We start from the raw sequence: 24636 nt of genomic DNA on the forward strand, positions 1-24636 counted from the left end.
TTAGTTTAATTTTGAGTTGTTTCTGCAGATTGAATTTAACTAGGTTTGTCAACAGTCACACCTAACTGCTAATATCTATGTTTGTTGGACATGGTGGTTTGTAATTGCTCCACTTAGCATTAAAACAATCATCTGGGCCCATGAATCCCAACATAATGAGTCACCGGTGTGGAATGGGCTCTCTGGGGATGAGGGGGACGGGATGGGACCTTTCCCACATGGAGGAAGGAAGAATTGCAGGGTGAGCTAGTATGGGTCACTGTTGCACATGTTCGAGATTATATTACAGAATGTTGTTACAAAGGCCATGGGGAAAACCATCTGCTCATCCTCTGCTGTTGTTTGGCACTTAATGAAGTGGGAGGGAGTAAAATGCATGGTATGATTAATTATAAGGACATCCTGTATAGTATTTAACAACAACTTCTTATGTGGGAAATGGTACATTGGAGGCCCAACGTTCGGCTCTAGAAAATGGTAGGTCATGAGTTCACGCTTCTGTGCTCCACCATGGGTCATTTCCCTCACAAGGAGGGGGCAGAATTGAAGGAAGAATTCCAGTGAGCCATTTTTACGTGCCTCTTGGAGACAGGTTTCAGTGTGGTGGTGGGACTGCTGGAGGGTGGGAGCAGGTAGTCTGCCTGCTCTCTTCAGGGGATTGTAACTTGTGCAGAGTGACATAAGAAAGATAAAAGGGAGAATGCCAGATAGTACTGATAATCAAGGGCGTATCTTCACCATTCTAATCATTTAAGTCATGTCTAAAGCAAAATAATTAAGAATACCAGGAAAGATCAAGGGGATAATGAAATTCCATATTGTGATATGATATCCTTGTAACTTTTTAGAAATGTGATTTTGAAAGGCTAAAGAAACTCTGTTGGGCCATTCACTGGTTTATAAGTACTTCTTGCTATTTAGTTCCTGCACACAAGGAGTCTACAAGCCATTAATTTAGTACGTTCTAATGGGAACATCACCCACAAATGATAAATTTATGGTGTCTAAATATACTCTTATTTGTCACAGGTCCCTTTCACAGACCTCCTGGATGCTGCTAAGTGCATTGTCAAAAGCCTATTTGTTCGAGAGAAGTACATGGCTCTGTCCTTGCAGGGCTTCTGTAAGACAACTAAGGAATTTCTGGAGCAGCTGGGAGACAGGCAATGTCAAGTAAACCTATATGACGAAATGCCAGAAACACCCATTTCACCAGGTGAGACCAGACACAACAAAACTGTCTGCAGCAAGCAGTTACATTGGAAACATTGGGTGGAAGATAGCAATTGCTGTCAGATATCAAATAAAAATAATATGATGTCTGGCATATCAGCAGACAGGAACATTTGGAAATATTAGGGGGAAACCGCATGTACTGTGTAAGATCACAAATCAAATGCTGTTCGTTCAATTAGAAATGTTATTATCCGTTTAAGGAATCAAAAGTTGTGTTATAGTGTTTCACTTTGATAGGTTGTGAAAGGACTAGTTTTATTCTCCATGGTAGGTAGAGAAACATAGAGGGGAAAAAAATTAAAGGACTCTTCCAGATTCCTATTAATACACAGAATGTTCATCCAGATACAAGCTCTTAAAACCAATCAACGTAAGAACATCAGTTTCATACTGAATGTAACCTAGATACCAATAGCAGCCCTTTATTCAATGAAAATAATGTCATGTTGCTTGCTACTGCTGATTAAATACAGAGAAACTATAATATCAATGTAGAAGAGATTTTTAATCGAGGCTTACTGAAAATTGGATTATGCTTAAGAAGGAGGAAACTTCTGTTTACTAGGGATTAAGCACAAGGGTTTTCTATGCAGTCCCCACCATTAAACTGTCCACGCTTAGCACGGGCAGCCGCCTATATCATAATCATAATATTACAGTAGGTACAGCACAGGAGGAGGCCATTCGTCGTGCCTGTGCTGGCTCTTTGAAGAAGCTATCTAATTCGTCCCATTCCCCTGCTCTTTCCCCATAGCCCTGTTAAATTTTTCCCTTCAAGTATTTGTCCAATTCCCTTTTGAAAGTTACTGTTGAATTTGCTTCCACCATCCTTTCAGGCAGCGCATTCCACTCGCTGCATAAGAAAAATGTTTCCTCATGTTGCCACATGCTCTTTTGCTGATCACCTTAAATCTTTGTCCTCTGGTTACCGACCCCCTCTGCCACTGGAAACAGTTTCTCCTTATTTACGCTGTCAAAACCGTTCATGATTTTGAACACCTCTATCAACATAAGAACATAAGAAATAGGAGCAGGAGTAGGCGCCTGGCCCCTTGTGCCTGCTCCGCCGTTCAACAAGATCATGGCTGATCGTCTACCTCAATGCCATTTTGCTGCACTACCCCCACATCCCTTGATGCCTTTAAAATCTAGAAATCTATCGATCTCTGTTTTGAATGTACCCAATGACTCAGCCTGCACAGCTCTCTGGGGTAGAGAATTCCAAAGATTCACCACCCTCTGAGTGAAGAAACTTCTCCTCATCTCAGTCCTAAATGGCCTACCCCTTATTCTGTGACTGCGACCCCTGGTTCTAGACTCCCCAGCCAAGGGAAACATCCTCCCTGCATCTACCCTGTCGAGCCCTGTGAGAATTTTGTATGGTTCAATGAGATCACCTCTCATTCTTCTAAACTCTAGAGAATACAGGCCTGGTCTACTCAATCTGTCCTCATACGACAATCCCGCCATCCCAGGAATCAGTCTGGTGAACCTTTGTTGCACTCCCTCTATGGCAAGTATATCCTTTCTTAGGTAAGGAGACCAAAATTGTACACAATACTCCAGGTGCGGTCTCACCAAGGCCCTATATAATTGCAGTAAGACATCTTTACTCCTGTACTCAAATCCTCTTGTAATAAAGGCCAACATACCATTTGCCTTCCTAATTGCTTGCTGTACCTGCATGTTAGCTTTCAGTGACTTATGTACGAGGACACCCAGGTCCCTTTGAGGATCAACATTTCTCAATCTCTCTCCATTGAAAAAATACTCTGCATTTCTGTTTTTCCTACCAAAGTGAATAACTTCACATTTTTCCACATTATATTCCATCTGCCATGTTCTTACCCACTCACTTAGCCTCTTGAAGCCTCTTTGCATCCTCCTCACAACTCACATTCCCACCTAGTTTTGTTTTTATCAGCAAACTTGGAAATATTACTTTTGGTCCCCTCATCCAAATCATTCATATAGATTGTGAACAGCTGGGGCCCAAGCATTGCTCCTCCTTTTATTGCTGATCCCGCGTTCTGTTCTCTCTCTCTCTCCCCTTTTATCTGCTCTCCTCCTTTTTATCTCTGATCCCTTGCTCCGCTCTCTCGCTCCTCCTTTTATCGCTGATCCCACGTTCCGCTGTCCCCTTAACCTTCTCAAACCGCTCCTTAACCTTCTCTGTTCTAAGGAAAGGAGTTTAATATGTACCTACCCTGTACTTACCAATTTAAAAGGCTCTGTGGATTTCTGGCAAGGTCAGGTCTTCAATCAACAGTTCGCACCTGGTTAAAGTGCGATTACCTTAGTGATGAGATTCTGGGTGCAACTGCTAACAATTAGAAGATTTCCTAAATATGGCGGTTTCTTCGCTTTTTGGTTTTACCGGCCATAGTGTGCAAATCACTTTATCACCAACACGCCTGTTATACGCAGCGGGGACTGTATATTCAAGTTATCCTGTCTGATGGAAAGAAATAAACTAAACTTAAAGGACAGAATGGCTGGATGTTCATGCAGCTTCAGTCACTGACAAGCAATCCAACATGACATGGCGATAAAAGCTGTCAATAAGAGTCTTCATGGCAATTAACAGCTGCTTTGCACTCCATTAGTGAAAAAACACTCACTCGGAATCTTTTTGTAGATGACAAAATGAATTCATGCTTGGAAGAGTGTTGTAGAGAGCCACTTTTCTTAGCTGTAACTAGTTTTAAATGTCTCGTAAAATGGTAATTCAAAGTGCCTCCAGATTAGCCAGAATTATGCAAGCTGTGTGCTTAGTGTTAAAATGTTCAACTTATTTAAAAATCACTCTGTTTATGTGTACAACGAAGAGATGGTTGCAATTGGATAACTGAAACAATAATTTTGTACAAGTTCTGTTCCAACTAAGGGGGGTTGGGGGAGATTCTCTCTGTTTGCGAATTGTAGTGAAATTATAGAATCATAGAAGTTTACAACATGGAAACAGGCCCTTCGGCCCAACATGTCCATGTCGCCCAGTTTATACCACTAAGCTAGTCCCAGTGCCTGCACTTGGCCCATATCCCTCTATACCCATCTTACCCATGTAACTGTCCAAATGCTTTTTAAAAGACAAAATTGTACCCGCCTCTACTACTGCCTCTGGCAGCTCGTTCCAGACACTCACCACCCTTTGAGTGAAAAAATTGCCCCTCTGGACCCTTTTGTATCTCTCCCCTCTCACCTTAAATCTATGCCCCCTCGTTATAGACTCCCCTACCTTTGGGAAAAGATTTTGACTATCTACCTTATCTATGCCCCTCATTATAAAGGCTCTCTCTATAAACACATTTACAGTTTTGCTGCAATTAGCGCACAGAAGAAATCTCCCTCTCACTAGTGTTTCTATTATTGAACTGTACCTGCACACCACCTGTGTGGTTAGGGTGGCCAGATATTTCCCTCAATGATGTATTCTGTAACATTCTACCAATTAGAAACTATTTGAGATTTAAATTTGTCTTACAGATGCACCCATCCACTCGCCATTTGCTGAGGAGCATCCATACAAAAACTGTGACCCAAATATAATGCCTGAGGATATTGGGTTTGGCTGCAAAATGATCGATGGAGTCACCCATGTGTACTCTAAATTAAATATTATGGACAAGTAATCAAAACTCTTGCAATTTTTAAAAAAGTATATATGTGAAGAATATCTGTTGATGTAAATTTGTATTTTCAATCCTTGTAAGTACTGAATGTCCCGGATAATTTTCAGCTGCCCATGCTCTTCAGTATCTTTGGTAAATTCTGATGCTTCTGGGCACTGGTATGTCCTTATTGACACCCAAGACCAGAAATCTGGTGCCTATGTGTCAGGTCCACGCCTAGAAGCGTTGTATTATATTTAAAATAGCTCCAACAAGGTAGGATGCTTTTAAAGTATTCTTTTTCCATGTTTCATTGGGCCGGGACACCTCAAGTGCTTAACATGGAGTTAGGATCCCTTTTATCGTGAGATAGGGTATGGTTATGTTACTGGAGTGAAACTGTGGGATTGTCGTAAAAACCCAACTGCTTCACTGATGCCCTTACTGGATATGGCCTATATGTAACTCCAGTCCTACGCCAACGTGGTTGACTCTTAACTGAAGTGCCGTAGCAAGCCACTCAGTTGCATCAAAATGCAACACTGCAGTGGTTCAAGAAGGCCCAGCTCCATTTTTTTTTGAGGACAAACACTGGTTGGACAGTGATACTCCCATCCCAAGAATGAATTTTAAAAATAGATGAGCTGTCCTTGTGCCCCAGTACTCCATCAAATAGAAATGAAGTACTGTATCCTCTGTGAAAGAGACAAAATGAAGATGAATGTATTGTTATCTACTGATAGCTATTAAGTGGAAGATGTGTTATTGCTCAGCCTCACAAGTGTAAAAGCTCCATAACTTATTTGTACTGCAGGCCTGATATGTGACGATAGTCAGCTGCATTGCATATCCAGAGATGTGATTTTAAAAAAATATTTATTAGCTTTTGATAACTCCTCAACACCCCTCAGGAACAAGGCACAAGAACTGGACTTAAGTGATGTGTCACTTCACCCGGAAACAGCATACTTCCTTGACTGAGTTGGTGTTCTGGCAGTCTGCCTTCACACCTACTGTCTGTAACCTGGCTGTACAAAATCTATTAGAAGAGGCCATTCTCTTCCCACCCGTAGGCATGGGGCTCACCAGTGGCCCAGATGAAATTGGTAACCAACCATATGGGAAATTAATGGCATAAAACCCACATCATATCATTCTATACATCAATGCATAGGTGTAGCAATATCAATAAATTAGCCAGTTGCAGTGAAAATATCAATATGCCTGTAGACTGGAAGAGATCATAAGATCTAGCAGTAGGATACAAGATTCTTATTTTGGAGATCCCCCAAGTTTAAGCACCAATTATGACACATTTGAACTGATTCCTTGATGGAGCAGGTTTCCTACTTTCTTCAGGCTACCACCACTTTGTGATAGCTGAGCTCGTCATCTCAAGGAAGAGCGGATTTGGGGTCCTATTGAACATCGTGAAACTACTTCCCCTGCTGGTTGATAGTGGAAATGATATCAATAGCAGCCTTTAGCTCTGTTTTCTCCGTTGTCGCAGAATGGTGATTGGAAGAATACGAATCCAAGATGCAAATGGACAAACATTAACTTTTTTGGTAGTATTGGTGGGGGTAGTGGAATCCTTCCATTTCCTCCCCATCTCTTGAGATTACCAAACGACAATGGTTAAGAGGGCAGAAAGTTCAACTACAGGCCTCTGCCAGTGCTACTGTTAAGTCAGCTGCTAGGAGTTGTGTAACAGTGCCAAATTTTTAAAAAAATGTATGAACAGATTACTTCGAAACAAAAAGAGCCAGGAGTGTCTGAACTTAAATCTTGTTTGTTTAGGTCTACAGAACTGGACCTGCCTTGCGTAGATCTTCAGGAGTTCACTGCAGACATGAATGTTTTAATGGCCTTGATAATCAATGGACCAGTGTAAGTGCAAATGAATATGAATGCCTCAGTAATCATTATATTGTTCCTGGCAGCACAGATTTGACTTTCACCGGGTGATATCAGCTTTGTGCATCGTGCAGTGAAGAAAGAACTATCAACTAAATTGATCTCTGAAAGTTACTTATAGATGGATTGCAAAAAAGGGAGTAAATCTCCAAAATACATAAAATTTAGTTGTGTGTCAACTTGCTGGCAAACAACAAGTTGTAAAATGTTTGGTTATTGTAATTGTTTCTTTTCTGTATCGTGGCGAGACTTTATCCCTAAAGTACAGGCTGAGAATTTTTTTTTTAAAAGACTGACAATGGAAACCAATTATTTCAGATACATTACTTTAATACAACTGATTTTATTTTTGTAGATTATGTGAGTAGATAAGCAGTTAGCAGAACTGTTTTCATTTGCCCCAACAGGAAATCCTTCTGCTATCGACGCCTTCAGTACCTGAGCTCCAAGTTCCAGATGCACGTCTTGCTCAATGAAATGAAGGAGCTGGCTGCTCAGAAGAAAGTACCACATCGAGATTTCTACAATATTCGCAAAGTAGGGAAACTGAAAACTCGTACCTTTTTAACCCCCCGCCCCCGCCCCCCCCAGCGGTTCTTTTTTTTACCCCCCCCAATATCTCTTTAATTTACTCCTCCCCCCTCCCCATCCCCCACTTTTTTCTCTCCCGTACCTTATACTCTCTTTCTCCCGCCCCCCCCCCCCCTCATATCTTTTACCACCACTTCAACAATTCGACCCTGATGATGCATCTTGCCTATACAATGCGTAAGGAGGAGTGTTTTTTGGGAAATAAACCAGATAGTATTTGGCTCAATGTCACAAATGAGTCTGGTTGTCCTGGTAAACTACCAGTCTTTGCCATGTGCTACAAACAGGGTACACCTATACCTACCTGTAGGGTTATTTCTGTATGGAGAGGTTGTCATAAGTATAAATAAAAAATCTTTTCATAATATTTACTGAAGCCACTGCTGGCTGTTGCTTGTAAGGATGCCTTGCGAGGATGTTTTGTAACAGGTGCTTGGGTATAATTAGCTGCAGTGCAGTTTGAATGAACGCACTGTTGCTAGAAGTACTTCCAGCAAACGAATGGTAGGAATAACCTTCCCTCATTATTGAACGGGCTAAACAGCATTGAGTCTAATACTGTCTACTCTTGGGAGAACCTTCACTACACGGACTGCAGCGGTTCAAGAAGGCGGCTCACCACGACCTTCTCAAGGGCAATTAGGGATGGGCAATAAATGCTGGCCTGCCAGCGACGCCCACATCCCATGAACGAATAAAAAAAAATTCAAAGTTACTTGATTCAAATTTTCTCTCCATTCAATTTTTTAGCACTAATTTCCAATTTGCTGTATTATTTATATTCAAATTACTTGATTCAATTTTTTTTTAGTGCAAAAGATGACTGAATTATCAGGAGTAGACTATTATTAAGAAAAATAACTGAATTTTAACAGAAATAAACCCATTCATCTCAGCACTGCTTAATGAACACGAACTCCATACAAATAGGGAAGAATGCTCGAAGAGTTAAATGCACCATCACTAGGTTGTCCCAAATCAAAAACTTGTTCTGTGTAGCATTATATAAGTGGTGTGGCATTAGGGTCAACATCTAGCACAATGTTCAGAAAGATCTGGTGTGTTTTTTTTGTACTTACCGACGTGAGGATGTTAGTGCAGTGAAATGGAACACATTGCATTTCAGGTCCCCAGTGGCTGCATGAATCACTCCTCGATCAGGGGGAGGTAACATGACGAGATGCAGAGTACAAGTCTGTTTACTCAACCATGTGCCTCAGCCCCAGCTACATGAGCACCCCCTGCTGGATCAGAGAGGCATTTTAAAATTTCTCTCCTTGGGCCTTTGTGACTGATATTACCAATTAATGCTTAATTAGGGTTAATTTTGAACTGTAGCCCCAGGCTTGCTGGAAACTGAATTGAAGCTGTCTCTCACCTTACTTCACATAGGATCCTTAAAGCGAGCAGACAGGCACTTTGATCCCATATGCCTGCACTGGATTTAAACCCAGGGGTAACAATACATTGCACTAATCCACAGTGCCACCCAAATATTTTTAATTAACTGTTTCTCTGTATTACCTGCTTCCTTCCCCCCCCCACCCTTTTTTATTTTGGTACTCAATTTTTGGTACTTCAGCCTGCCAGTTTTGGGTGTGTTGGCCAACAGAACCCCTCCGTCCATGGAGGAAGGCACAATGCCAGCTGATCGATGAGTGAAGTTCTGAACATAAAGGCAATAAAAGTATATTTTTCCTTCCCAGAAATTACCCTAGTATTTATGTTGTATCAATTTAAGATAATGAGCTTCTGGGGCAGGGGGAACGTAACAAAATTTCAAACCTCAGTTGCATTTTATTTAGTGATTTCCTGGCCGAGTCAAGTACATGGATTGCAAAGATGAATAAAGAATTTGAAATCTGTCTCATCAGCTGTCTGTTTTCCATGTACCTGATCCAGTAATTCAATGCTGCTGTCCCTCAAATGGTACATCCACTGCATTTCAGGAGACTAGTTACATGATTCCTGATATGCAAATACAAAAACTGTGGGGACATATAGCTATAAAAGGTTGGAGAGGAAAGAGGGTCCCTTTATAAGAAAGGTTCAAAATTTAGTTTGTTGCTAAATGTGTGGATTTTTAAAATTAAATCTGATTTGTTAAATCTAATTTAATTTGAACATATTTATAGAAAATTGTGCAATGTTATTTGAATATGATCCATTTGTTCCCAAACAGCTAGTAAGAAGAAAATCACAATATTCTCCACTTGCCAGTAAATACTGTAGTGTTTTTTTTTAAGTAAAAGCTTTGAGATTTGTAGTAAAAATTAGCACATGCCTGACTCCCATAGACTCTTGTTCACTCTGTCATTAAAAAGCCTGCTCTGAGCAGCTAGGTAAATTATTTGTGAATTCATGAGGATTTCTGCTGTTTTATATGTTTTTTTTTTAAACTTGTTTCCTTAACTAACAGGTTGATACCCATATTCATGCATCATCCTGTATGAACCAGAAACACCTGCTTCGTTTTATCAAGCGTGCAATGAAGAAGTACCCAGATGAGATTGTTCACGTGGAAAACGGAAAAGGACAGACTCTGAAGGAGGTCTTTGAGAACATGCACCTCACAGCGTACGATCTCAGTGTGGACACGCTAGATATGCACGCGGTATGCACGGAGTGTAGCTTGCATGAGGCACCAAAACCTCTATTAATAACTGTCGGTCACAAAGAGCCTGCTGCTTCCAGTTAGCACTCCAAACACTTCTGTAATATATTTAAATGGGATTTAAGTAACACTAAACTCCCACTTATAAGCTAGTTCATAGTCATGTCCAGATCAGTCAATTTTTCTCTTGTGTTTTGATTGGTGAAACCATCACGCACCATGGCTTGACAGGACTTGTGTTCACCCTGCGACTCCCCAGTTGGGTTTCCTTCACATCTCTTTATCCTTAGTTATAGTGGTAAAGGTGTTGAAACAAGTTGCCGACCAACTGACCTAGTATTTTTGGTATGGAATGGGGACTGATTCTGAAAGAAAGGTAGGGAGAAATAACAAGTTAGTGGAGTAAGAGAGACAAACAGAAAACATTTGCAGTTATCCTCGTACAAAAATAATGAGTGACCCTTAATGCAGTATTTAATATAAAATTATCTGTTGAATTGGTGATTCAGAATTGCTGCAGCTATACCAGTATTTTTGTTTCTTTGTTGCCATTTTTAAGCTTGGGCTAAACTTGAAGGACATGGGCGTTAGAAGTTGATCTCAACAGTTTCTCGTGTGTTGAGTTAAGTAAAACGTGTCTGTTTCTGGAGCACATTACAGCTCATTTGCCTGACCACAACAAGCAAACTAATTTGGTTAGTGCTCTCTCTCTCTCTCTCGTATCTTTCAATTCCTATCAATAACGCAAAGCACCAGTTTACAGGTCTTTTCTGGATTACAATTTCCCCAAAAGATTAAATAATTTTACGGCTAAAACAAAGTTGTTTTTTTTTGTTTCAACTTTGTCACGTTTTCTCACGAAGGTGCTGACACCTGCGGACCAGTGGTTCCACAGACATCGGCAGCCCTGTGGTACCGTTCCAAGTGGGCATATGAAATATGGACATATGAAAATGACGGGCAGGAAAAGACCAGCTGGTCCATCAAACCTGCCCCACACTTGTGATGCCTGGAGCATCATGACTAGCTACTTGCTACCCGCGCCCCCCTCCATCGCCCCCACAGCCATATAATCTCTTGGGAGAGGGGAAAAAAACCCAGAGCCAATAAGGGGAAAAAAAAAATCTCTGGAGAATTCCTCTCCACCCATTCAGGTAATCGAAATCAGTCCAGGAAATCACCTTGATCATGCGTACGTTAACTTTTAATCCAGTAACTTTCTATATGATACGATCTCCGCCCCAGCCAACGGGAGAGCTCCCTCTTGAAGGCATGCAGAGAGTCAGCCCACACCATACAAGCCGACAACGTGCTCCAGAGGCTCACTACTCTATGGTGAAGGAAAAACCGTCTTAACATCTAGTCTATTTCGACTTCTGCGTAGTTTAAATGCATGTCCCCTTGTCGTCCTCAGTCTGTTAAACTGAAATAATCTATCAACAGGCATGCAATCCAGCCCTTTCATTATCTTTTATACCTCTATTAAAATCTACACTGCTCTAAAGTAAATAGACCCAGCTCTTTACGCCTATCTGAATAACTATGGTTCTTTAAGCGCGGAATCATTCTTGTAGCTGTCCTCTGAACCTTTTCCAAGGCCCCTATATTAGCCAGCATGGAAGGGGACCAAAACTTGATGCAGTACTCCAATGACGTGTATAATAAGTGGTCTCCTTTGATTTGAGCGCCTAGATAGTGAGTGCATTGTGGCCAAGCCTGATCTTGTCCTCACTTGACATTCACACCTGTACACTTGGCGGCAGGGGTTTACTGGCTAGCAGTCGAAAGTGGGAGCCTTGTCTGATTCTAGCTCAGGGGTATTGAAACTAATGAGTCAACGACTGCTCCAGTTCAAATTAACTAACTTCTCGCAGACCAGGGAGTGAACTGGGACTTTCTGGTCTGTATGTTCTTCATATCATCCCCTTTTATCCACTAAGCTTTTAAGATGAACTCTTAATTCTGATTTTTTTTTTAATAAATAAGTAGTGTAAAGTTAATTCCCCATCTAGATTGTAAATGGCATACTTTTCTTTAAATTCTGGCAGGAAATGGATTCCTTGTGAAAGGAGAAGGGAACTCGAGCCTCAGTACTATGAATAGTAAGTACGTATCCCTAGATGTGTTCCTGGTGCACTTTTTTTTATTTTGTTGACCAGTTTATTTTCCAATTAATCTGATTGAATTGGCTCCTCCAAGGAGAAAAGACCCATCCGGGGGTGGGGGGGGGGGGGCGGGGCGAAGGGGGAGGGGTTGGGGAATAAAAAACATCCATAATGGAGCTGAGAAAAGACTAATCACACTGAAGCTATTGGTAGATGCCATGCTATAAGGGGATCCATTTGTCCTACAAACCCCTAGGTGTTCATTCCACTTGTGATGAATACAAGGCTTTGTGGAAAAAGCCATATTAATGGGATCAGCGTTCACAAAAAAAACCTGTGTCACATCTAAGGGTAAGTACTTGGCATTCATAGTATTGACCCCTAGACTTTCCTTCTCCGTCAAAATTGCAGTGCTCAAAATTGCAGTGCTCAAATTTGCAGTGCTGAAAGCTTTAAAGATGTTAATTCTAATTTTACAGTCAAATTTATGTTGGCCTCTGCTCTCGTTGGAATGATTTGCTGATATTATGAGTTGAATATCAGCCATCTCCTTTTCCATTACCTGTTTATTCAATGAACTCATTCAGTGATACATTCCTTACAAGAAGTTGGGCATTCACCCAGTTTTGGAATAAAATATAAGGTATGGGTTCAGAATTTTCAAATCTTCAGTTCTTGATTTTTAACAGAAAGAAAGACTTGCATTTATATAGTGCATTTCGTGACCTCAGGATGTCCCAATGTGCTTTATAGCCAATTAAGTTTTTTTTTGAAGTGTAGTCACAATTGTAGTGTAGGAAACACAGTAGCCAGTTTTGCGCATATCAAGGTCCCACAAACAGCAATATGACAATGACCAAGTAATCTGTTTTAGTGATATTGGTTGAGGGGTAAATATTGGTCAGGACACTGGGGAATACTCCCCTGCTCTTCTTCGAATAGTGTCAGGGATCTTTTACATCCATCTGAGAGGCAGACAGGGCCTCAGTTTAACGTCTCATCCGAAACAGAGATCCACTAGGTATCTTGTAAATGTATACTGGTAGCTCAAAAAATTTACCATAAGAACATAAGAAATAGGAGCAGGAGTAGGCCACACGGCCCCTCAAGCCTGCTCCGCCATTCAGTCAGATCATGGTTCATCTTCGACCTCAACTCCTCTTTCCTGCCCGATCCCCATAATCCTTGATTCCCCTAGAGACCAAAAATCTATCTATCTCAGCCTTGAATATATTCAACGACTTGGCATCCACGGCGCTCTGGGGTAGAGAATTCCAAAGATTCACAACCCTCTGAGTGAAGAAATTCCACCTCATCTCAGTCTTAAATGGTTGACCCCTTATCCTGCAACCATGCCCCCTAGTTCTAGACTGTCCAGCATGGGAAACAACCTCTCAGCATCTACCCTGTCAAGCCCCCTCAGAATCTTACATGTTTCAATTAGATCACCTCTCATTCTTCTAAACTCCAGAGAGTATAGGCCCATTCTACTCAACCTCTCTTCAATGGACAACCCTTTCATCCCAGGAATTAATCTAATGAACCTTCGTTGCACTGCCTCTAAGGCAAGTATATTCTTCCTTGGACAAGGAGACCAAGACTGTACGCAGTAGTCCAGGTGAGGTCTCAACAAAGCCCCGTACAATTGTAAGACTTCATTACTTTTGTACTCCAATTGCCTTGCAATAAAGGCTAACATGCCAAACACTTTCCTAATTGCTTGCTGTACCTGCATGCTAACTTTTTGTGTTTCTTGTACGAGGACACCCGAGTCTCTCTGAACATCAACATTTAATAGTTTCTCACCATTTAAAAAAAAAATATTCCTCCCACCAAAGTGACTAACCTCATATTTCCTCACATTATACTCCATCTGCCACCTTCTTGCCCACTCACTTAACCTGTCTGTATCCCTTTGCAGAATCTTTGTGTCCTCCTCACAGCTTACTTTCCCACCTAGCTTTGTATCGTCAGCAAACTTGGATACATTACATTCGATCCCTTCATCTAAGTCATTAATATAGATTGTAAATAGCTGAGGCCCAAGCACTGATTCTTGCGGCACCCCATTAGTTACACCCTGCCAACCTGAAAATGACCTGTTTATTCCTACTCTCTGTTTTCTGTCCGTTAACCAATCCTCTATCCATGCCAATATGTTACCCCCAACCCCATGAGCCCTTACCTTGTGTAACAATCTTTTATGTGGCACCGTATCAAATTCCTTTTGAAAATCCAAATATATGATATCCACTGTTCCCCTTTATCTACCCTGCTAGTCAAAAAACTCTAATAAATTTGTCAAACACAATTTCCCTTTCATAAAACCATGTTGACTCTGCCGAATCATATTATGATTTTCTAAGTGCCCTGTTACCACTTCCTTAATATTGGATTCCAGCATTTTCCCGACGACTGATGTCAGGCTAACTGGCCTGTAGTTCCCTGTTTTCTCTCTCCCTCCTTTCTTGAATAGCCGTTTTACATTTGCTGCCTTCCAATCCGCTGGGACTGTTCTAGAATCTAGGGTATTTTGGAAGATCACAACCAATGCATCCACTATTTCTGCAGCCACCTCTTTTAGAACCCTCGGATATAGGCCATCAGGTCCAGGGGACTTATCGGCTTTTAGTCCCATTAGTTTCTCAACTACTTTTTCTCTACTGATATTAATTACTTTAAGTTCCTTACTCTCATTAGACCCTTGGTTCTGCACTATTTCTGGTATGTTTTTTGTGTTTTCTACTGTGAAGACAGATACAAAATATTTGTTTAAATTAGCTGTGGCAAATAGAGTTCTGGTTAGTCTAGAGAGAGAGTAATTGCTATACATTTAACTGCTCACTTCAATACAATTATGATCTGTTGGGTGTGAATGAAAAGCTTTAACATATTTCGACCTCCCTGTTCCATTCCTCCACATCCCACTGTTATAATCACTGTTCAACTTTTTTTTTCTCTCCCTCCACCACTTTTGCTCCTTGGCATTTTGTCCAATTTTTTTCCCATGCTGTTCATCTCTCTCTGCTTCATCACTGCTTGAGGTGTGGTGAGGATTGCTCTTGTTTGGGGGTAACTTGATCAGACTTGGTTTGCAGCACGACTTGACTGATTTTTAAAGGCCTAAACCCATTATGAGTGCTTTGAAAAGCTGCCCAACGGCAGATAAAAATCCCAGCATAGCTGCACCACTAGTTCGCAATTGGATAGGTATCTTCAGCATGCACTTATGTTCAGGGGATACTAATGAGACCTTTGTAGGTCACTAGGCATGTTGTGTGTGATCTACAGGCTGCTCTCATGCTAAATCAGTGACAGCCCCTTATGCATTTTCTTCTCTCCAATGATATCATCACGAACCATTAGAAAGAAGAGCCTTAATATTCACAAACTTGCTGTGCCCCCTGAGACATCCAAAACTCTGACAGATATATGAGCTGCTGCTTCTCACTTTAACCTGCACTTCTGCATCATTCAGGGTCGCATCTCGAATCCCTATTCTGTCCATGTCCACATCTAGTCACGTTATTTTCATCTTGGGTTTCAGCGAGAAACAAAACTTTCACCTCTTGCAGAGGTAGTGGGAGTATTTGCATGGGGAAAGATGGGAGATCACTATGTAATTGAAAAGGGCAGGCAGTAATTGACCAGGAGCCGTAGGTGGAAGGAAACAGCAGGTTGATTGTTGATTGGCACAATAGATTGGAAACTGACAACAAATCTTGGAGTACAGTGCTCTTTTTGGGTGCAGATAATTAGTACCAATCTGAGGCCAGATGTGGTGCTGCACTAGGAGCAGCTGGAGAGCAGGCAAGAGGAAACATAGGAAAGAAACCTGCTGAAATATGCAGAGTTGATAGACAAGTAGTGCTTGCTTTAGCTGTTTTTCCACAGTATGGATTTTGTCATAGATGTTCCACCGGTAATCCTGTTACCTATATACATACCTCTACAACTCTGCCCTTGAACACTTTGGTGATTAATTTGTCATTGCCGTAGATAACTGCAAAACCTTTGACACCCTCTGGCATTGTGCATTTAAAAAAAAAAACTTGTTATCCGATATCCTACTAAAGCTATGTTCATGGTTGTCTAGTTTGTTCTCACATTGCTTTATCAGTGCTATAGTTGGCATATCTTCTCAGGGATTGCCTAGGGTTCTGTCCTCTCTTCTACTCTGTTCCGTCTTCATACGACCATCAGTGCTTTTGAAGCGCAATCCCTGAGTCACTACATCTTGATCTCTTCTACAACAGGGCAATGAAAATCTTGTTAGTTTTAATTCTTAGAAGATTTTTTTAATATCTCTTGCAAGTCTGATCAATAATCAAAACCTCTTAATTTTGTCTCCACCCTTTTGTCATTTTCTATCTATAGACATTCTTGGCCTTATTGTTATCTCTTCCAATCTGTAATGGAATTGAAACTTTTTTTATATTTCATGCCAAACACTTATTTTCCCAAAGTCCAAGCCCTTTAATATTGCTCCCATATCTGGCGGGGAGTGGGTGGGGTGGGCTCTTCTGGCAAATCTCTTGTACCAGTAGACATGATTTAAGAAAATGATCCTTCTCTCATCCCTTACCTTCAACCTCTGACACAATCTATCTGGTCATTTACCAGTTTATCAGTGCTAATATGGTCAGCAAACCTCTTCTCTTCTCTTCTTTGCAAACTCCAAACATGCGAACTTTCGCTCTCCTCAAATTTCTATTTTTTAAAAAAATCTTGACTCATTACATTCTCCGTCTCCAACTCTTCCTCTCCCAGAACCTCAAAATTATAGATTTCTTATCTCCTTCAGCCTTTCCTTCCTCCTACAATGTTTGAAACCCAGATATCAGGTCATCTAATTACTACTTCCTGATTTGACTCTTCATGCCTTCATAACCTTTTCAACCTTATGGTGTCCTACACTGTGGGGCTTGGCTGTTCAAATTCATTTATCTAGTAATTTTTTTATCTTTTTAAAAAAAAGCTAAACCTTTCAGCACATGATAATTTTAGCTGGCTCAGAGATTTGTTCTTTGGTTTGACTAGACTGCCCTACATCGCAGAGAGCATGGCTGGTCATTTTACAGAGATCCTGGTTTACAGAGCTTTACGTTAAAGTTACAAAGTGATGGGGAGAGGTAACTTGTAATTTTCAGAATCTGCTGCAAAAGTAACACTTCATAGCAGGAAACAAATATATTTTGTGTCAATCATTAGTTGCTGTAGAAAGCACTACTTTTATTGACCTTTAATTATAATTGGGCTCTTAGCCGTTTCCATTATTTTCAGATTTGAACAAAGTGCAGATGCTTTTCAGTTTGGATGACTGACCGTGTATATTGCTGAAAGCACCTGATGCATGAGTTAATCCGTTTCGTTTAATTCCTTAGAAATACACTAGTAGTTGAAACAAAATTCAACCACCACTTTATAGCATAGCTAAACTGAAGTGAGATTTGAAAGCATTTTGTGACATTCTCTGGTACTTCTCAGCAGCCTGCTGGAAGCTGCACAAGTGGGAGTGGCCTTAAGATGGACTTCCTGGGAGATACTGCCCATTTTCCACTTGCCGCTTGTCTCTCCTAATACAGCTGAGATTGCAAACTCTCCAATTGGAGGAACATGGGCAAATAAAACCACCCTTTTCTGCTCCACAGCTTGTTGGAGGACTAATGTGGTGCACTACCATACTGCAAACTCTGTCCTGTAATATATACATACAAATAAGGCCAGTGTCCTCCCTATGTTGTCAGAAATATGAAATGTTTTGAAGGATATATCCAACTGGACATTAATTGTACTAGATGGCAATTCCAATATCTCCTCCACTCTGTGTGAATTTCGTCTCTCTGCTTAACTCGTGATTATCTAATTTTGCCCTCCAAGCTTATCGTGCCACCGTCATAATTTAAATCTCTGTTACGAATCCCCACAAGGTGTCTTTCCAATCATAGATGAGGAGTTCAAAGAGGCTCTGAGGGAGATTCTAAGGGCAACACAACCCATACTGTTTGTGTGTAGTTTATACCTGCTGCTCAGAGAGATGCTTTGGAACAGGGACACTCGTGATACATTTGGAGAACCGTGCTTTGCACAGGGATTAGAGGAGTGGAAACTGACAAAACGGTGAAAGGGGGCAGAAATTTAGAAAAAAAAACTTCTTTATCTGTACAGTGGTTTTGATATGCTTCCATTCCCTGATGAAAAGTATTTAATACTAAAATATAACGCTCTGAAAATATGTTACATTGACTTACTATTTATTTTGTGCGTGAGTGATCAGCGGTTGTGCAGGAGTGGCTGATTTTTGACTTTGTAAAGGCTGCTGTCAGTCAGATTCTGACTCCTTTGTTAGGGATAATAGTGAGCAAAGGCTAATATTAGTAGCTAGTTACCTTTGCTCCTTACAGTAGGTGTATCTTTTTTTAATAGAAGAATTTCCTCCGATGCTAAAAAGCACGATGAGAATAAATTCTACTTAAGGGCTAAATTGAATCGTAAAAAGGTTGAAAATATGTTTTGCTTAAGTAATATTATAAGTGGGGTTACTTGTTGCCAGAATGGTCTTGACTCTGAAAGCAATTGGTAAGATGCTGTATCCCCCACTGGTAACTGAGGTTGGGACTGAAGGGTGGGATAAGACCCAAGTCACCAGCCAAATGGGCACAGTGCCTGGAAACTTGTCAGTCTTTATTTTTAGAAATTAAATACTGGTAAATTAATCAGGAGAGAAATAATGATGAATATTACATTTTCTGCCTGGGTGCAGCTGAGATGCAACAAATCTTAGATGATAGGAGACACCAAAAAAATCTGGAGGGGAAATAAGGGAGGTGGATTGGCATGGATTCCAAAGGGGTAAATAGACACCGCTGGTGGCTGAAGACCACATGGGCAGCAGAGAAGATATAACTAAAAAATATGATTATAACTATTATTTGTATGACTGACATTTTGAAGTGCTGGATAAGAAGAGAAGGCAGAAAGTGAGATTTCAGAACCTCTTTCAAGTTGGCAAATCTGTCAGTTGTCGGTTAAAATCTATGAAAACTGATTAGGGATCATTTTAAAGTCTGGGTGTTAGGGAAAATTAATTTTAAAAACTAAAATTAAATCTTAGAACTACTGTTGTATGAAATATAATCAAGCTGTTTCACAGTTAAGTAAAGGAGTATTGCTAGCTGACAACAGGACAAAGATAACTCATCTCTCAAGATGGCCTCCTTGGAAGCATTGCCATCTGGCCTGCTGAGTTTGCAAATGTAATAAAACCACCATTTGCCAGCATATTCTGTGCCACCTGAGAACTCTGGACCAGCAGAGAATGCCCTTTGCAACTTTGTGTTACTTCATAGATTTTCCATTTAACTGTGCTTTGAGTGGAGCACAGTCATCTGTTGAAACATCTCTTGGGTAGTTACTATGTTGCGGAATGACCAATAATTAGTATTTTCCAGTTATGGTGAGATAATACCTTTTGTACACTATTGAACATACATAAAAAGCAAATGGAATAAAACCCAAGACACAAAGTATGTCCTTCTGTTTGGTGACAGGCCACACCCCAGACTTGAATTCCACAATTGTTTTGCTTTCTTGTACTGTTCGGTTATCTGTTTTTGTTCTCTGGCCGGACTGTGCCTCTCCTCAGTTGAGAAGTCAGGCAGGTGCCCTGCCCTTTGTCGCTTTTGAGCTGCACACAAGGCAATAACAAGAAACAACTCAGTGGTGACTACTCCGTCCCTAATTATCTGCGTGCGTTCCTTCCATTGGGTGCAGAATGGGCAAATATTGCTTCATAGTTAATGCAGATGAAATTGGAAACTCAATGGGGGGGTTGATGTCTATGTCCCACCCTTGGTAGCAGATCAGAGTTTTGACTTCCTAAATGTTGATTTTGTGTTCTAGGACCGAAATACCTTTCATCGGTTCGATAAATTCAACGCCAAGTACAATCCTATTGGGGAATCGATTCTTCGTGAGATTTTCATCAAGACCGATAATTACATTGAAGGCAAATATTTCGGTCACATTATAAAGGTTAGAGTTGCAGTGACTTTAAAGAGCACGAGAGTTTTGCATTCTTTCCCTTTGTTTACTTTAATATTTTAAAATAAAAGTATCAATCTCACCCCTTTCTTGGTCTCAATTTGTCACACACCATCTATGATGGATGTAGGCAACCCATTGATTTATTTCCCCTTTCCCAGCTGCCCAGAGTACATGGTTTCCATTGAGCTACTTCTTGTGACAAAGATTGAGATCAGAAAGTTAATGCATGGATAATCACATGTCAAACCCTTGTCATGCCATTCTGTGGTGCAATGTGTTTGGCTCTCCAGCACAATGCTACCACCACTTATGTTTGCTATTGAAATTAATAGAATGCTTATCCTGCCATAGCGATCTCAAGGAAACTATTTCCGTAATCTTGCTGAACGGGGAGGTGTCAAGACTCAATGCGTATATTGTGGAAATGGCAATGATGCACAGAGATAATAAATGTAAATCCTGAGGAGGGACAGGCTTACCTCCAGTTCGGGTGCAGTAGCATAGTGGTTATGTTATTGGACTAGTAATTCAGAGGCCTGGACTAATAATCCAGAGTCATGAGTTCAAATCCCGCCACGGCAGCCGGGGAATCTAAATTCAATTAATAAAATAAAATTTGGAATTAAAATACTAATATCAGTAATGGTGGCCATGAAACTACTGGATTGTCGTAAAAACCCATCTGGTTCACTAATGTCCTTTAGGGAAGGAAACCTGCCGTCCTTACCTGGTCTGGCCTATATGTGACTCCAGACCCACAGCAATATGGTTGATTCTTAATTGCCCTCTGCAATGGCCTAGCAAGCCACTCAGTTTACCACACAAACTGCAGTGGTTCAAGAAGACTGCTCACCACCACCTTCTCGAGGGCAATTAGGGATGGGCAATAAATGCTGGCCTTGCCAGCGACGCCCACATCCCATGAACAAAAAAAAAATCAGAGCAAATCTGGCAGCTTGGGAGTGGGTTGTCTGGGGTGGTGTGTTTTGCTGGATAAGGGGAAGGGAAGAAAGCGAGTCTTGCCTTGAAAAATATTTCTAAATATTTATAACTGTAACAAGACCATTGTGAAGTCCGTTCTTGCGCTTCACAGGAAGTGATGGAAGATCTTGAAGAAAGTAAGTACCAGAATGCCGAGCTGCGATTGTCCGTATATGGTCGCTCCCGGGATGAATGGGATCGACTGGCAAAGTGGGCAGTGAAACACGAAGTCTATTCCAACAATGTGTGCTGGCTGGTGCAGATACCACGGCTTTTGTAAGTATTACATTGTGCTGTAAAGATGCGAGAACTAAAAACTCCAGATTACCTTAAATCAGGGCTATCCAAGCTTGATGGGGGTGAAATTGGACCTGGACAGAATCGCATTTGCCGACCGTTATACCGCACCCCCAATATTCAGCTGTGTTGAAGTCAATGGGACAGAATTTGGGGCGAAGTGTACAACAGGCGACCAATGTGATACCATCTGTCTTGCGTCCCAGCCTATGTCCCATTTAATCTCCCAGGCCGCTTGGTTGTGTTGTTCGCAAATATAACCAATTGTAAGACAAATTACAACCGACCTCGTGGTATTATAAATGAACTTTTTGTACATAGATTTTACATGAAGGTACTCCTCTTAGGCTAAGTTACAGGTGGATACAGAAATTTCTCACCAGTGAGGGAGAAATAGATCTTTCTAATCCATCAGGCCCACAGAATTTAAACAAGTATGCTCAGCAGAGTGAGACGTCCAAATACAAATAGAAGCTGCTTCATTGGGGCTTTTCAGGAAGATCAACCAGTGTCCGTGCGGCTATAGTTTGGACACCCTGACTTTTAAATGAAATTACATGTGTACTGTGAACCAGTGTTGTCTGTGAGCTAAGTGTCCCATAGTTGCTAATTTCTTGTAATATGCAATAATAAAGCACTTCACCAACATAAAGTATTTTTAGTTGGGGTTAGGAGTTGGTCACGTATCATCTTACAAAAAGCTGTAAACTGTAAAATGTTGAAAATTGACGTCTGCTCTTCCTCCAACTATCCAGCTGTAACTGCATTTTTAAAAGGTGGTGAATCCTATGATTAATAATGATCTGACTGAGCTCTATCCTCACTTCTGCAGAATGTTTTTATTTGGACTCATTAGTTTAGTCATTTATCACCATCAGCATGTATTAATGAAAAGCAAACCCAGATGAACTCTGAAGAACAAATTTTCTGGTCTACTGTGTCAACTTCCCATTGTGGTTTTATTAATTAATAACTTGTAAACTATTCATAGCATGATCTTGGATATCGTCCGGCTTTGAGAATTGTTCAAGTTTCAGCACAAGGGACCTCTTTGATTCAATCTTTTATATATAATATGGAAACATTAATATGCATTTGATTTATATAAAGCACCTAAGTGAACCTTTCAGCACTTGGTATAAATCCATACTCGTCTGCTGAGATAATGGATGCTGTGGAACCATTGTAGGAATGAATTATTCAACTTCACATTAAATTACTTTCAGTGATGTCTTCCACACAAAGAAACAACTGTGCAACTTCCAAGACATGTTGGAGAACATTTTTATTCCCATCTTTGAAGCGACAATTAACCCTCGCAATCACCCAGAGCTTCACCTGTTCCTTCAGCATGTGAGTAAATTGAATATGTAACTCGAGTGGGATGAGGGTGCTGTAGTCAGAATTACTAGTGTCTCCAGAATGAAAGCCACAGCTTGCGCCACTTTACAATGACTTGAGGCAGGAAAATGCAGTGCTAAACGTGGATTTTAGTTGCCATGGCGTGGCATTATGTTTATGTTACTTAGAAGTACAAGGCTGTGGTATTTCCTCATAAAAGCTTTGCTACTTCAGTTTGAATCATATAACAAAACATCATTATCATTGTGTTGCCTTTTACAGTTCCAAAATTCTTCCTTTTGGTATTTTGATTGCTTTGTTAAAAAAAAATAAGTGCACAGGATACTGCTACAAGTGAGAAGCACATCTCTGGTTCAGATGACATTGATAAAGAATTATCTTGAACCCATCTTATGTGCTATTTGAATCTCTTGTGTGTTGCATGCTCTAAGTCACTTAGACCAGGCTGCTGTGCTAATGTTTGGTTCATGTTAAATAAACAGATGCTGAATGTTATGGAGTAAAGTTCAAGGAAGACTCAACTGAACTTAACAACTATCAATAGAGAAATTAACATGCCCTTTTTAGCAGATAATGAAATGAACATTTTTGGGAGGGTTCATGTGCAAATGTTGTAATGGATTTTTTTAAAATCAAGTTTTTCCCACATTTACTATGTTTTATTTCATTTTAATTCCTCTACCTTGATCATATGCCATTCTTTGTCAGACAGACACAATCCGGACTCTTCCAGTACTGCCGTGTAAACAGTTTCACTGTGGCCTAGTGTGACTCCCTTTAATTTCTAAATTCCTCTCATCATGGTGCACTGAGACTATCTTGGTACATTCCCCTATGGCTATGGCCATGATCAGGGAATTAAGGGATGAATTCACAGACATAAAGCTGTCTTGCAGCATGCTAGAGAACTCCCTGTACCGCCATCATCTTAAATAGCTTTAAGGAAAAGACTTGGAAGAATATATGAAATGAATGGGATTGTCTGCTTTTACAGGTTGTGGGCTTTGATAGTGTCGATGATGAGTCCAAACCAGAACATCACATCTTTAATGCAGACAGCCCATTACCCGTGAATTGGACAGAAGACAATAACCCATCATATGCATATTACCTTTACTACATGTATGCTAACATGACGGTCCTGAATCATCTCCGCAAGTATGGGCTAGATTCCAAATGATTTCTGTAATTCGTCTTTAGAATGTTAAAGGGAACCAGCTTTAAAGCACTCCTCCCTACAGTTTACATTTCCCAGTCAGAAGAGGTCAGCTTGGTGATGGATATGACTGTTCTGGCAGTGACTGACTCTCATTGCATTGACTCCTGATCTACATCCTTCATCCTCCTGCATGTTGACCCCACAGCTCTGAAGGAATTTTAAAATTCACTATTAACTGAGACTGACAACATGAAGTTCTCCAGCAGACATCCAAGATTAATAAAGTACACACATTCTTTCTGACAGAAAAATAAACCAACATTTTTTTTTTATATTTGTGTAGAGGGAAAGGGAATTGAAAAGTCAAGATCATTTTTTTTCTATCACTCTTGATTTTCCTTTTTAACTTGTACTTTTGGTAGAATGTCACTTAGAATGAACAAAAAAACATGCAGCAAAGCAGATCTTGGCTTTCAGTTTCTGTTTCATTAATGGAAATATAATCACTTAGTGAACCAATAGACTAAACAATTGGTAGCCATCTTTAAAAAAAATCTTATAAGCACTTCTAATTTTCAGAGATTTATATTCATGGTGTGTAACTCAAGTTTATCGGAAAATATATGACGCTCTTCAGGTTTTCAGTCGGCTGTTCCAGTGACAATAGTTTGGATCGCAGCTGTGTTCAGTACAAAAAGGCAAAAATGGGGAAGTAGC

At 40.5% G+C, this 24636-nt stretch overlaps 1 protein-coding gene across 3 annotated transcripts in view; it reads left to right on the top strand.

The window, feature by feature from the left end:
• The window catches only part of LOC137344559 (AMP deaminase 2-like), a 126065-nt gene that overhangs the window by 80655 nt on the left and 20774 nt on the right, over positions 1-24636 (top strand). For all 3 annotated transcript variants that reach the window (XM_068007602.1, XM_068007603.1, XM_068007604.1), the window contains 9 exons: positions 1030-1216; positions 4723-4864; positions 6648-6737; positions 7172-7301; positions 9775-9969; positions 19977-20108; positions 21214-21377; positions 22625-22751; positions 23755-23918. In XM_068007602.1, coding sequence (XP_067863703.1) covers positions 1030-1216; positions 4723-4864; positions 6648-6737; positions 7172-7301; positions 9775-9969; positions 19977-20108; positions 21214-21377; positions 22625-22751; positions 23755-23918 — 1331 coding nt within the window. The remainder of the gene's footprint in view (positions 1-1029; positions 1217-4722; positions 4865-6647; positions 6738-7171; positions 7302-9774; positions 9970-19976; positions 20109-21213; positions 21378-22624; positions 22752-23754; positions 23919-24636) is intronic.

This window comes from Heptranchias perlo, chromosome 27 (assembly GCF_035084215.1).
Source record: "Heptranchias perlo isolate sHepPer1 chromosome 27, sHepPer1.hap1, whole genome shotgun sequence".
Lineage (NCBI taxonomy): Eukaryota > Metazoa > Chordata > Chondrichthyes > Hexanchiformes > Hexanchidae > Heptranchias > Heptranchias perlo.